The following is an 11,981-nucleotide window of genomic DNA, read 5'->3' as shown; positions in this document are numbered from 1 at the left end:
TCCTTTCGTTTTCTCAATTTAGTCAATAGTGCATAGACTCGTCCTTGAATCCCATGATTGTCTAATTCTTTCCTAACGACTTCTGCGGTCTGTGATATAGTCTGAAAAGCATTGGGCATCTCAAAAGCCTGACTTTTTTCTGATAACGTCTCAGCAGCTCTCTTAGCAGATTTTGAAATTTCCTTACCCAATTGTCCAGCTTTTTCACCCAGCTCCGTTTTTCCTGCCTCGTCGATGACTCCCTGTTCCTTCTTCTTCAATCCCTCCAGCTTTCCTTTTAATACTCTGAGCTCTTCGATGCCTCAGATTCCACTGACTGGAATTTTTGACGACATGTTTCAAAGCCTCCGACTGCTGATTATTTGTGTTTCAACGAATTAACAGTTATTAAAAATATCTTCACAAATTTGTCAGTGATGTTTACTTGATTTACTTCAATAATAATTTAATATCGTACTTACTGTTTTGGGCGGTGATATAAAATACGACGTAAATTTAAGGCCCGGATGGATTATCTGGAAAATATAATTTACTCCGAAATTTGGACTGCTAGTTACTCCGGAAATTAATCGTTTTTTCCAATAATTGTTAGCTAGCACCGTAGCGGTTGTCAACAACTATAGCGCTAGCTAACAATTATCGGAAAAATCGATTAATTGGTGGAGTAATTAGAAGTGGCAATTTTGGAGTAAATCATCTTTTCCAGACAATCCAACCGGGCTTTAATTCCAGTTTCAAAATGTGGCACTCCAGCGTAGTCAATCACTTGTTTATACACGCACTCGCGATTTATATGATGGAGCCATATCTACTGGCATCTCGACATCATCTGATCGAGAGATAAAATCATCTCGAAAATTCAAAAACCCGAACCGACCACGAAAAAATCCACGGAACGGATACGATATATCCGGCGGCGCTAGTTAATAAATAAATTCCACTCACCGGCGTTGGATGAAAATAAGTCCGCTTTCAATTTTCACCTTTCGAACGTCTTACCTTAACTGTAAACATAAAAAAAAAACAAATTGTTAATGAAATTTCGACAAAATAATTTTTTTACTGCAAAGGCGATTTTGAATTTTGATTTGAGAGTTTTTATTTAAAATTATTATTTAAAATTGTTTATTATTTTTTATTTAAAATTTTTTTATTTTATTGGAGAGTTAATTGAATAATTGAAAATTGTTTGTAATGTAAGCATTGAATATATCAAGAATCAGGAATGAAAAAAATGACATGAAAATAAAATGAAAATGATGCTTCAAGGTCATAAAAAAAATGCATACGAAACTCACCTTGCAGTCGGTTGCAAGATGCCCTCCAATCCTGAAGATCTCTCCATGTGATTCTGACACCAAAGGTTGAAGCTCACGGCTTGGCAGCAACCAGCATTTTCAAAGACAGCAGACAGTTCAAAAGTTCACTAATCACTCACCACACAACCAAGAATGTTTTATCAACTCAAAATCCACAAAGATCAATAAAATAATATGAAAGATCAAATAATATTTTTAATCATTCATAATAAGATGAATGAAAAAAGTAATCCTTCGAATCTAATTCGCACTGTCACTTTAGTCCGTATCTAAACACACACTAAACAATTCACAAAATCACTTGCACTGAGTCCCGCACTTTGTATTTTCACTGTTCACACGCGGCGCCGGTTTTTTGCGCTCACTACGACACCGATGTTAACGGATTTTAAGTACGCGACGCGCGACCGTCCGACTCCGCGCGCGGTCACGGAACGACTGACTCCCCACTGAAAATGGCAGGGCGTTGGAGACGGCGCTCGAGTCGAGTGGGGGGTCCCCCTCCGATACTCCGCGCATGCGCACAGAGCACCCTGCATGCGCACAGAACACCTTACATGCGCACAGAAGACCGCTCGAGTGGGGGCTCGCCAGGCGATATTCCGTGCATTCGCACGCGAACCGTCCGTGCGCACAGAACACCGCGGGCAGTCTCAATTTGACGAGATACGATAATTGCGAAAATTCTTAACCTAATAAATAATTCTCTCTTAAAAAATATAGTGCAATCACGTAAAATCCAATAGTCAGTGAAAAATAATTGATTGAAGAGAATTTAGCGTGTGGATTTTGGTCTTGACCATCAAAAACACTTCGATTGGATCTCTGAAATGGGAATGGGAGTATCAGATACATTGAATTACGTTCTGTTTTCTAATGCCGTCAGCTCGAGTGCCGGTTCGTTTGCGAAAACTGCTGCATCAGCTGTAAGTCGTTGTTATTTTTTAATAAAAAATAAGAGGAATTAATTTATTTATTGTTATTGCCTGATTTTTGGAGACTGGGTAATGCTTCTATAGTTTATTCTGAGGCCATATTTTATATTTTTTCCAGCTATTTTGAATTATCATTTTTTAAATAGTCCCACCAGTGTCCAACAGCTGCAGAGTGGGGATGACATGGAGATGAGGGGAAGGTGATAGTGACCGGGGTGCAGTACTACGATGTCGCTGGAGTCTCTCCAACCCCCAAGTGAATTTTTTGAAGATCTTTGAAAATGCGGATTCGCCTTGAGAGTGAGACTTTCGCGCGTTTTTTAAGAAGGTTAGGTTTATTACCGCCAGAATATCGGAGGAGTTGTCATTTTGTGTTTCTTATTTTTAGCTGTGAAAAATATTAAATTGAAATTTTCCAGTGAAAGGTTTCATAATCATTCAATAATAATTGAATCAAAGGCACTGAGTAATTATTTCACCGACAGTTTGAATTTTGAGAATTGATTCCGATCGCTTCATTTATTTCTAAAAAACTCAGTGAAAAATGGTGAGAATTATTCTTTGGTGATTCGAATAATAAAATCTGTTTAAATCTCTAATAAATCTCTAAAAATCTGTCACCAGAGTGAATTGAGTTCTCCAGGTCGTCGACAAGACGCCCCGACATCCCCAGCCCCAGAGATAGACGAGCCATTCGAGGACGAGACCGACCTCCTGGGGGACGCGATGTCCCAGGATGATGTGGCAAACGAGGAGGAAGCCGATGGTGAAGAGCTGTTCGGTGACAACATGGAAGCGGATTATCGTCCAATGCCAGGACTAGATCGTTACGACAATGTCCTGATGGATGACTCTGAGTACTCAGAGCTCTCCCAGGGTGACAGAGTAGCAGCCGAGGCTGCAATGAATCGACGAGATCGAGCTGCTGGAATTTTCAGGGACGACCGTGATCTCCTGTACGAGGACTCAGACGAGGACGATACCCAGGCGACAAAACGTCGACGAGCTGAGAAAGCAGCAACTGGCGATGTCGAGGATTCCGAGATGATCGAGTCAATCGAAAACCTGGAAGACACCAAGGGCCACAGTGTCAAGGAGTGGGTGATGATGCTGGGGCCAAGAACAGAGATAACAAATCGCTTCAAGAACTTCCTGAGGACTTACACAGACTCCAAGAGCCACTGCATGTATAAAGAACGAATTCGTCACATGTGCGAGAGCAATCAGTCGTCATTTGTCGTTGAATTTCCAGTTCTTGCCAGCAAGGAGCACGTGCTAGCTTATTTTCTCCCCGAGGCGCCCTTTCAGATGCTCGAGATATTCGATGCCGTTGCCAAGGAGCTGGTGCTCACGATTTTTCCGAGTTACGAGAGAGTCACGTCGGAGATTCACGTGAGGATTTCAGAGTTACCACTCATCGAGGAGCTCAGGACTTTCAGAAAACTTCACCTCAATCAGCTCGTTAGGACTCTGGGAGTTGTTACAGCAACAACTGGTGTTCTTCCTCAGCTGTCTGTTGTTAAATACGATTGTACCAAGTGTGGATATGTCCTGGGGCCCTTCGTCCAGAATCAAAATACCGAGGTGAAGCCTGGCTCCTGTCCTGAGTGCCAAAGTGTCGGACCCTTTATAGTCAACATGGAGCAGACGATATACAGGAATTACCAGAAAATCACTGTGCAGGAGTCCCCTGGGAGAATTCCAGCTGGGAGAATTCCCCGGAGCAAGGACTGCATTCTCCTCGCTGACCTGTGCGATCGCTGCAAACCTGGTGATGAGATAGATCTCACTGCGATCTACACGAATTCATATGATGGATCGCTGAATACTGAACAGGGATTTCCTGTATTTTCCACTGTACTCCTGGCTAATCATGTTTTTGTCAAGGATTCCAAGGAGATTGTTGACTCACTCACTGAGGAGGACATCTCCAGCATCCTGAAGCTGTCAAAGGATCACAGAATCTCTGACAGAATAGTATCTAGTATTGCCCCTTCGATTTATGGACACGATTACATAAAAAGGGCTCTGGCACTCGCTATTTTTGGTGGTGAGTCGAAAAATCCTGGAGGCAAGCACAAGATCAGAGGAGATATCAATGTCTTACTCTGTGGAGATCCTGGAACTGCCAAATCTCAATTTCTCAAATACACCGAGAAAATTGCACCCAGAGCGGTGTTCACCACTGGACAGGGCGCCTCAGCTGTGGGTCTCACTGCTTATGTCCGAAAATCTCCAGCAACCAGGGAGTGGACTCTCGAGGCTGGGGCTCTGGTGCTCGCTGATCATGGGGTATGTCTCATAGATGAGTTCGATAAGATGAATGATCAGGACAGAACGTCCATCCACGAGGCGATGGAGCAGCAGAGCATATCTATTTCTAAAGCTGGTATTGTCACCTCTCTGCACGCCAGGTGCTCGGTTATTGCTGCCTCTAATCCCATTGGTGGGAGGTATGACGCCAGTATGACATTTTCGGAGAATGTCGATTTATCAGAGCCCATTATCTCCAGATTTGATATTCTGTGTATCGTCAAGGATGAGGTGGATCCCATGCAGGACAGGCATCTAGCAAAATTTGTGGTGAATTCTCACATCAGGCATCATCCCACTAATGAGGAGAGGGATCTCCCTGAGGAGCTAGTCGATAATAACGAGGCTGAGGATATCTCCATCCCCCAGGACTTGCTCAAGAAGTACATCGTATACGCAAGACAGAATATTCACCCGAAATTGACGAATGTCGATCAGGATAAAGTGGCTAAATTGTATGCACAGTTGAGACAAGAGAGTCTTGCCACTGGGAGTCTTCCCATAACAGTTAGACACATTGAGAGCATCATCAGGATGGCTGAGGCCAGTGCTAAGATGCATCTCAGGGATTATGTCAGAGAGGACGATGTCAATCTCGCAATCAGGATGGCTTTAGAGAGTTTTGTTGATACTCAGAAATACTCGGTGATGAAGAGCATGAGGAGCACCTTCCAGAAGTACTTGACGTACAAAAAAGATCACAGCGAGCTGTTGTATTATATTCTCAGGCAGATTACTTTGGATACTCTGGCATTTCAGAAAGCTGTCAGGGGAACTAGAATCACCACTATCGAAGTACCTGAGAAAGACCTCGCTGACAAGGCTAAGAGAATTGATATTCATAATTTGCAGACCTTCTACGAGAGTCCTGTCTTTAAGAATAATAATTTTGTTTATGATGCCAAGAGGAAGGTTATTGTCCAGACACTTCCCGATGCTGAGGAGTGAGAAGAGTTCTAAAGGTTTTTTACTGAATTTCTTTTTTACGAGGTATATTCTTTCCGTTCCAGGCAATAGTCTCTTTATTTTTTAATAAATCATTTTTTACGTGAATTGTTCAAAATTTTTGGAGTACCTCAGCTACTGAATTTATTCAGGAGTCAGAAATATTCATAAGAATTTCTGATGTGTCCAATTTCTTTATTTATTGGGTCTTTTATTCCTTTAATTAATGTTGAGAGGAGTATAAATGATTTAATTAATTCGCCTTCATTAGTTTCGATCACGAATTCATCTTCTATTATTCTGTACATGAAAATATTTATTTTGCGACAAATTGCTTTGAGTTGTATTTACAAACAGTAACGTGAATGACAAATGGTGCATGTGTAAATGACGAATGGGATTAAGATCTGCGCTTCTGTTTTTTTCGTCGTTTCTTCGAGGGCTCTGAGTCACTGCTTGAGGAGGTGCTCGATGAGCTGCTGGAGCTGCTCGACGAGCTCGAGGAGCTGTCACTGCTCGAACTCGAGTTGGAATCGCTTTCTGAACTTGAATTTGAACTGCTGGTGTCACTGTCACTGCTCGACGATTCAGATTCACTCGAACTACTCGAAGATTCTGATTTTACCCTTTTTGATTTTTTGACACGCGTTTTTTCGGATTTTTTAGGCTCTCTGTAAACAAATAATTGAGTTCATACATTCAAATCAATCGATTTTTCCAATTCAATTGAGAATTCACAAAATCACTGACGGGTTATTAATTATCAGTTACTTATCGATTATCGGGAATTATTAAACGTCTTACAAATTTCCCGCTTCGATATCCTTCAACGCCTTTTTTAATTGGAACGTTCTAGACGATCTGTGAAGATATTTTCGTTTTCCCTTGCACTCGTAGCTCCAGTGTCCCATCTCCAGACACTTCTGGCACCTCATCCCCTGGGGGTATGGATTCCTGAAGAAAAAATAAAGCCTTAAATAATAAAATTGCCCCCCCGAACTCTAATGAACCAATAATTGTTATAAATAATTCGAAAACTCGATTTTATCAATTTCCTCCGATTGTATATCCAAGAGTTGACGCTAACCTCGTCCTAACCTCATCCCCAGCTATTCTCAAGGATCGAAACCATTTCATCAATCCCCAAAACAAAAATAATAATTAATCCCCAGAGTTTTGGTTTTTTTTTCTCTTTTTGAGCCTTTTCGTTTTTCTCGCTGTGTGAGTTTTTTTTCGTTTTACTGTGTCAACTCTCTTACGATCTGATGTCCCGCTCTCAAAATCCTCACCTCAAAAATTCAATTCGAAGACTCACCTGAGTCGATAAATTACCGATGAATCATGTAAATCATTAATTTGCGGCGGGGGAATTTGTTTTTCCTTAAACCGCTCCACTGCTGAATACAATTAATTTATTTTCATACATTCATAGTATTATAATTTGTTTAAACACTTCCATCATTCCCCCGCAATTATAAAATTCTAATATTAATTTAGTTAATTAATTAATTGATTTAGTAATTCGAAATAATTAGTTCAAGTATTTTTGCGCGAGAGTTACATCTCTCACTTGTTTGATACGCCAGTTATAATGAGTTTTGAGACATTTGTCGTGGATTTCATTACGATAATTTGATGGATAGACTTGAGGAACGATCAACGAGTCATTTAGAAATCATTGAATCCCACAAGACGATGATCGAGAGGGACTCGAGCGAAATATCTGGAAATTGGAGAGCAATTACAATATTTCTGCATTTTGTCTGTGCAATCTCCGGATACGCGTCGTCGACGTTATTCTACATTTTCTGGGTGAAAACATTAAACAATTAAATTAACGTCAATCTCCCAGTTATTATTATTTATAAAAAACCGTGCGAGGATGATACAAAAATAAAACAGAGTAATTAAAAATGTTCTGCTGCTTTTTAGACAAAATTTCGGGTGAAAGGAGCAGAACATTTTACCTGTGGCATATTGACGGTAAAAAATTAATTTCATTTGGAAAAAAAGAAGTTGAATTTGCGGATTTGAATAGCACGATATTTTTGGACTGAATTGTCCCATCTGGGCGAGACTGGAGCCTCCAATTCATATCAGATGGCTCAAAGAAATGGGGACTGAGGTAATTGAAGAAGAGGGGCCTGAATTCCCTAATGACGACTGGAGAAAAAAATTGATAATCGAATTCAAACACGATTTCCATTGTCAATTCTTCTTCTGCATGTGCTTGTGCTCGTGCTCTTTCGGGATTATCTGGCTCATGATGTTCTGGAGATGTGGAAAGGGTGGATACGACACAAGAGTGCAAGTATTTTCTTGATTAAAATTTTCTTTCACTGAAGTAATTGAGAGACTTTCGTTTCATAATCGAAGAATAATTATTCCACAGCTTCACAGCCCCTTGGCGAATTATCCCTCCAGCTTTGATATTTCATCTGATTGTTGCACCGATTGTCATCGGCGTTGTCCATAATTTCGTGTATGGATACTGGAGTTTCACAAAAAATTTAAAGACTGTTGCTGCAACGTACATGAATGCCACAGAAATGGCTAAATTCGAGAGGTACCGTCGATATTTCAATCTGAAATCATTTCCTCTCAGCTATTCCCGTTTTCCAGACACTGTGAAATTGTTTCCTATTATCTGGAAGTATACGACATCAACAGATATAATGTGTGTCATGTTTACACTGCAATCCAGGTATTTTCTCATTCTGAATTCCATCCCAATTTTATCGTACAAAAATAATTCACTATTTAGATCATTATTCAGATATTCTCGTGGATGATGGCCTGGAGTTGGTTCCTTATCCTGGGGATTCTCTCATTACGTGTAATTGTAGCGACTGATTTTCGATTGCTCATAACTACAGTTTACAAAATACCAAAGCCTGAGAATTCTGGAGATCCAGGAGCTACAGGGGAAAAAATGAAAGAGACCCTGGAGCCATCAGCTGTGAAAAATAGAATGAAGAAAATTACTTTCTCAATTCCAGAGCGAGGAACTCATCAATCTAACCAATCAACACTTGTCGTTTAATAATTATTCATTAATTTATTCATATATATAACGTTTCTGAAAGTATATTCAGTTAATTTAATTAAATTAATTATCAATAAACTATTGATCAAAAAGTGTAAAATTGCTGTTCTAAAATTATCCAAGTGATTTCTAAATAATTAGAGTGGCTTTCACTTGGAAATTAATTATTCACCTGGTTTTTTAAATTATCAACATTCGTCCACGGGCACTACCTTATCCACAGGTACGCCCTCTCTTTCATGTAGAAGTTTATTATTTGTACAGGCGCTAGTCCCTATAATCTCCAGAAAATTGATTATCGGAACGAAAAGTCGCTTGACACAATTATAACGAATTACTTATTAATTTTTGATATTTGCCCTCGTCATAAAATAATATAAATAATCAGTGAAAAATTAATAATGATTTAAAATCACATATCAATGGAGAAAAATAAATGGTTTTGAGTGTTTGAAGAATAGAATAATTATAATAAAAAATAACATTCAAACCCTGTAGTGCAACTATAGAAATCGAATGGATATGAATAAAAAACGAAAGGACGACAGGATCATCGACGAGGATGATGATTTCGTGTGGCAAGATTATCTGGATGCAACAGGGACAATAGAGGTGCCACAAATTAATTTTCCACATGTAGAATTGACACTGCAGAATGGAATTGAGATTGGAATGGCTCTTGAAGTGCCAACATCAAAGAATGACAAGTGTGACACTTCGTATTGGATAGCAACAATTGTCATGGCATGTGGACCTCTTCTGAGGCTTCGTTACTTTGGTGGTGATGACAGGACCCTTGAATTTTGGTTTAATCTAACTAAAGAAGCTGCACACGAATTGGGATGGTGTGTGAAAAATGATAAGAAGCTGGAGCCACCAGATGCTATCGTCCAGAGATCTCCAGATTGTCTGGAGATGCTGCCAGGATTCTTGATGACTGCCAAATCTGTTCCGCATGAATTATTAAGTGGAGAAGAGTTGAGTATGTCTGAGAAGATAAAGCAGGGGATGAAGATAGAAGTTGTTGATTTTCAGCATCCTTATAAGCTCTGGGTGGCAACGATAATAGAAAATGTTGGAGGCCGACTTTTACTCCGTTATAATACCCCAGGCAGTCAATTCAAAGATTTCTGGATTTTCTGCACGTCAGAGGCTCTGCATCACTATGGATTTGCCTCGAAATGTAACTCAAAATGGTTCTTAGAACCCCCTAGCTCAATCGTCGATGCCCACTCCTACGAGGAATGGAAGGCAGTTGTAGAATCCTCTCAGAAAGAAGTTCCAACGGCAAATCTCTTTCAGGAACTTCCCAGTCATCCAGTTCATCAGTTTAAATTAGGTATGAAACTGGAAGCTCTCTCGCCTACTGATAGAACTCGTATATATCCAGCTACAGTAGCTAAAATTTACGATGATACATATTTTCTCGTTCAAATCGATAACGTGGACACATTACCAATCACAGACGTGGATTCTATGAAATATGAGAGTCCAGAGAAAACTAGCTGGCTATGTACATCCGTTCATCCTTATATATTCCCTATAAATTGGGCTAAAACCCACAACATCAAATTTTCACCGCCAAAAAATTGGAAAGGAAATTCTGGTGATTTTGATTGGAAGAAATATATGAAAGAGACTAAATCAACACCTGCCCCGATGGAGCTGTTCCCCAATCGTCAATCAGCTGTCGATGCAGGATTTGAGGAAGGAATGAGGCTAGAGGCTGTAGATCCAAGGAATGAGAACATCATCTGCGCCGCACACATCACCAGAATCATCGAAGATCTTCTATTTCTCTCCCTAGACAATTATGAATGGCATGTTGATCATATCGTACACATGCACTCGCTGCAGATATTTCCTGTTGGATGGTGTGAGTCTAATCATTATCCTCTGAAACCACCACGGGATTACATGGAGGTATGCAAGAAGCTGGAGAAACCTGAGAAGGAGGAGAATGAAAAATTGCCATTTGATGTGTCATTCTCTGAGCTGAGATCCTCACTGTGGTGTCCAAAAATTTATTTCAACTACCGTTGCTGCACTGGACCGATGATATCCAAGGGAAAATTAGCTGCTCTGCCTAAAGCGGTGGGTCCTGGGCCTGTGGTGCTGGTTATGAGAGAAGTTCTTTCAATGATCGTTTCGGTTGGCTACAGGAGTGCTAGAATCCTCAAAGTACTTCAGTGTGACACTAAACCTGATCCTGGCTATCACCTTGAGATCCTCAAAGCCAAATACAAAAATAATACGTACAGGGCTAGTGTTGCTGTGATAACGTCTGGGGATATGGTCGCTGATTTTTGTAAAAGTATCTGCAAAAAATTGATGGTGTGCCAGAATTTATTTGGGCCGCACGAGGTGGAGGCGGAATGCCCTGATAAATGTAGTAGAATGAACAAGAGTAAATATGTGGCTATTCACAATGGAAAGAGAGGAAAACCCAAGGGGTATGAGAGCATTCTGGTACAAAAACCAAAACCTTGGGGGAAGAAGAAGAGGAAGAGGCGAGGTCGTTGGGCTAATAGGGATAAGGAGGGATCTGATAATGGGGAGAGAGAGGAGGAGATCAATTATTTTTCATTGGACTTGGAGAGAAATAATTTAGAGGAAATTGATGAGTGTGTCGATGGTAAACCGCAGTTGTCAGAAATCGATGTTATGATCCAGAAAGGCGAGTCAGGAAAAGAAGAAAGGAGTAAACCTGAGGTATGAACCTGATTAATCAATTAAATCAATTAATTCAATCAATTGAATGTACGGAATGCATTCTACATGATTTTATATATTTTACTTTCAGTTGGGGTCCAGTAATGCTTCAGACGACTCCAGGAGTTCGTTTAATGAACGTAGGGGAAAGGAAATATTTGTGGACAGTCCAGGGAGCTCCAATGAAAAGAATTCTAGCAAATCGGGAAAAGGCGATAATGGGAAGAGTAGAAAGAGAGATAGAGACCGAGAGGCGGATTTCGACGACGAAGGGGAATCCGAAGGATCTGAGGATGACGTTGAGTACATTGAGAGACAGAAAAAACAGAGAAGACCCAAAACCAGAAAGCTGGATAGTAATCCACTGTTCTGGACTGTTGATGATGTCTTCAGATATTTGAAGAAGACGAATGATTGCAAAGATATTGCTGATCGAGTTAAACAAGAGGTAAATTGAGTTAATTAATTATTGATTATGAATTGTGTAATATATTTTTTTAGTTGTGTGAATTTATGAAGATGTTTTATTGCAGGAAATTGATGGACTTGCCTTTTTGCTACTGAATCTACCGTCATTGACTCAACACATGAAATTACGAACGAGTCTGGCGATGAAGCTCTGCAGGCACGTTGAACAAGTTAAAGTAACATTTTTCTTGAGGCACATTAATGAGCTTGAAAATGATAACAAGGAGTAAATAAATACACACT

At 40.1% G+C, this 11,981-nt stretch overlaps 4 protein-coding genes and 1 long non-coding RNA gene across 7 annotated transcripts; 3 read left to right on the top strand and 2 right to left on the bottom strand.

Moving 5' to 3' along the window:
* Positions 1 to 2: 2 nt before the first annotated feature.
* On the bottom strand, positions 3 to 466 carry LOC105268078 (uncharacterized). Its single transcript, XR_892301.1, has 2 exons — positions 188 to 466; positions 3 to 101 (listed from the first exon to the last, which is right to left on the bottom strand). It is a non-coding gene; the product is annotated as an uncharacterized lncRNA (long non-coding RNA).
* A 1,476-nt stretch (positions 467 to 1,942) lies between these two features.
* Positions 1,943 to 5,620, top strand: Mcm2 (DNA replication licensing factor Mcm2). Of its 3 annotated transcripts, none has more exons than XM_011307346.1 (3): positions 1,943 to 2,245; positions 2,401 to 2,582; positions 2,879 to 5,620. In XM_011307346.1, the coding sequence occupies exon 3, from the start codon at positions 2,981 to 2,983 to the stop codon at positions 5,513 to 5,515; it is 2,535 nt and encodes an 844-aa protein (XP_011305648.1). In that variant the 5' UTR covers positions 1,943 to 2,245; positions 2,401 to 2,582; positions 2,879 to 2,980; the 3' UTR covers positions 5,516 to 5,620. The 3 variants fall into 3 exon arrangements, with proteins under 3 accessions (XP_011305648.1, XP_011305647.1, XP_011305646.1); XM_011307345.1 differs by having other exon boundaries at positions 2,373 to 2,582; XM_011307344.1 differs by lacking the exons at positions 1,943 to 2,245; positions 2,401 to 2,582 and adding an exon at positions 2,743 to 2,801.
* Positions 5,621 to 5,779: 159 nt separating this feature from the next.
* Positions 5,780 to 6,629, bottom strand: LOC105268076 (zinc finger CCHC domain-containing protein 10). The gene is made up of 2 exons (XM_011307343.1): positions 6,317 to 6,629; positions 5,780 to 6,183 (listed from the first exon to the last, which is right to left on the bottom strand). The coding sequence occupies exons 1-2, from the start codon at positions 6,445 to 6,447 to the stop codon at positions 5,913 to 5,915; spliced, it is 402 nt and encodes a 133-aa protein (XP_011305645.1). The 5' UTR covers positions 6,448 to 6,629; the 3' UTR covers positions 5,780 to 5,912.
* A 341-nt stretch (positions 6,630 to 6,970) lies between these two features.
* On the top strand, positions 6,971 to 8,555 carry LOC105268140 (uncharacterized). Its single transcript, XM_011307439.1, has 5 exons — positions 6,971 to 7,324; positions 7,551 to 7,819; positions 7,905 to 8,078; positions 8,135 to 8,216; positions 8,289 to 8,555. Exons 1-5 carry the CDS (start codon positions 7,148 to 7,150, stop codon positions 8,553 to 8,555), a joined length of 969 nt encoding a protein of 322 aa, XP_011305741.1. The 5' UTR covers positions 6,971 to 7,147.
* Positions 8,556 to 8,972: 417 nt separating this feature from the next.
* On the top strand, positions 8,973 to 11,969 carry LOC105268075 (scm-like with four MBT domains protein 1). The gene is made up of 3 exons (XM_011307342.1): positions 8,973 to 11,270; positions 11,362 to 11,718; positions 11,804 to 11,969. The coding sequence occupies exons 1-3, from the start codon at positions 9,075 to 9,077 to the stop codon at positions 11,966 to 11,968; spliced, it is 2,718 nt and encodes a 905-aa protein (XP_011305644.1). The 5' UTR covers positions 8,973 to 9,074; the 3' UTR covers position 11,969.
* Positions 11,970 to 11,981: the final 12 nt, after the last annotated feature.

The sequence above is a fragment of the Fopius arisanus genome, unplaced genomic scaffold (assembly GCF_000806365.1).
Source record: "Fopius arisanus strain USDA-PBARC FA_bdor unplaced genomic scaffold, ASM80636v1 scaffold00053, whole genome shotgun sequence".
In the NCBI taxonomy this organism is placed as follows: Eukaryota; Metazoa; Arthropoda; class Insecta; order Hymenoptera; family Braconidae; genus Fopius; species Fopius arisanus.
This window is presented reverse-complemented; position numbering and strand designations above follow the sequence as displayed.

Bases quoted from the DNA above. Each gene is read 5' to 3' on its own strand.
- LOC105268075 (XM_011307342.1), top strand. From the start codon at position 9,075: ATGGATATGAATAAAAAACGAAAGGACGACAGGATCATCGACGAGGAT. The intron at 11,271-11,361 runs GTATGAACCTGA...TTTTACTTTCAG, and splicing joins AAGAAAGGAGTAAACCTGAG to TTGGGGTCCAGTAATGCTTC. The intron at 11,719-11,803 runs GTAAATTGAGTT...GTTTTATTGCAG, and splicing joins CTGATCGAGTTAAACAAGAG to GAAATTGATGGACTTGCCTT.
- LOC105268076 (XM_011307343.1), bottom strand. From the start codon at position 6,447: ATGAGGTGCCAGAAGTGTCTGGAGATGGGACACTGGAGCTACGAGTGC. The intron at 6,184-6,316 runs GTAAGACGTTTA...ATTTGTTTACAG, and splicing joins GATATCGAAGCGGGAAATTT to AGAGCCTAAAAAATCCGAAA.
- LOC105268140 (XM_011307439.1), top strand. From the start codon at position 7,148: ATGGATAGACTTGAGGAACGATCAACGAGTCATTTAGAAATCATTGAA. The intron at 7,325-7,550 runs GTGAAAACATTA...GGATTTGAATAG, and splicing joins CGTTATTCTACATTTTCTGG to CACGATATTTTTGGACTGAA. The intron at 8,217-8,288 runs GTATTTTCTCAT...ATCATTATTCAG, and splicing joins ATGTTTACACTGCAATCCAG to ATATTCTCGTGGATGATGGC.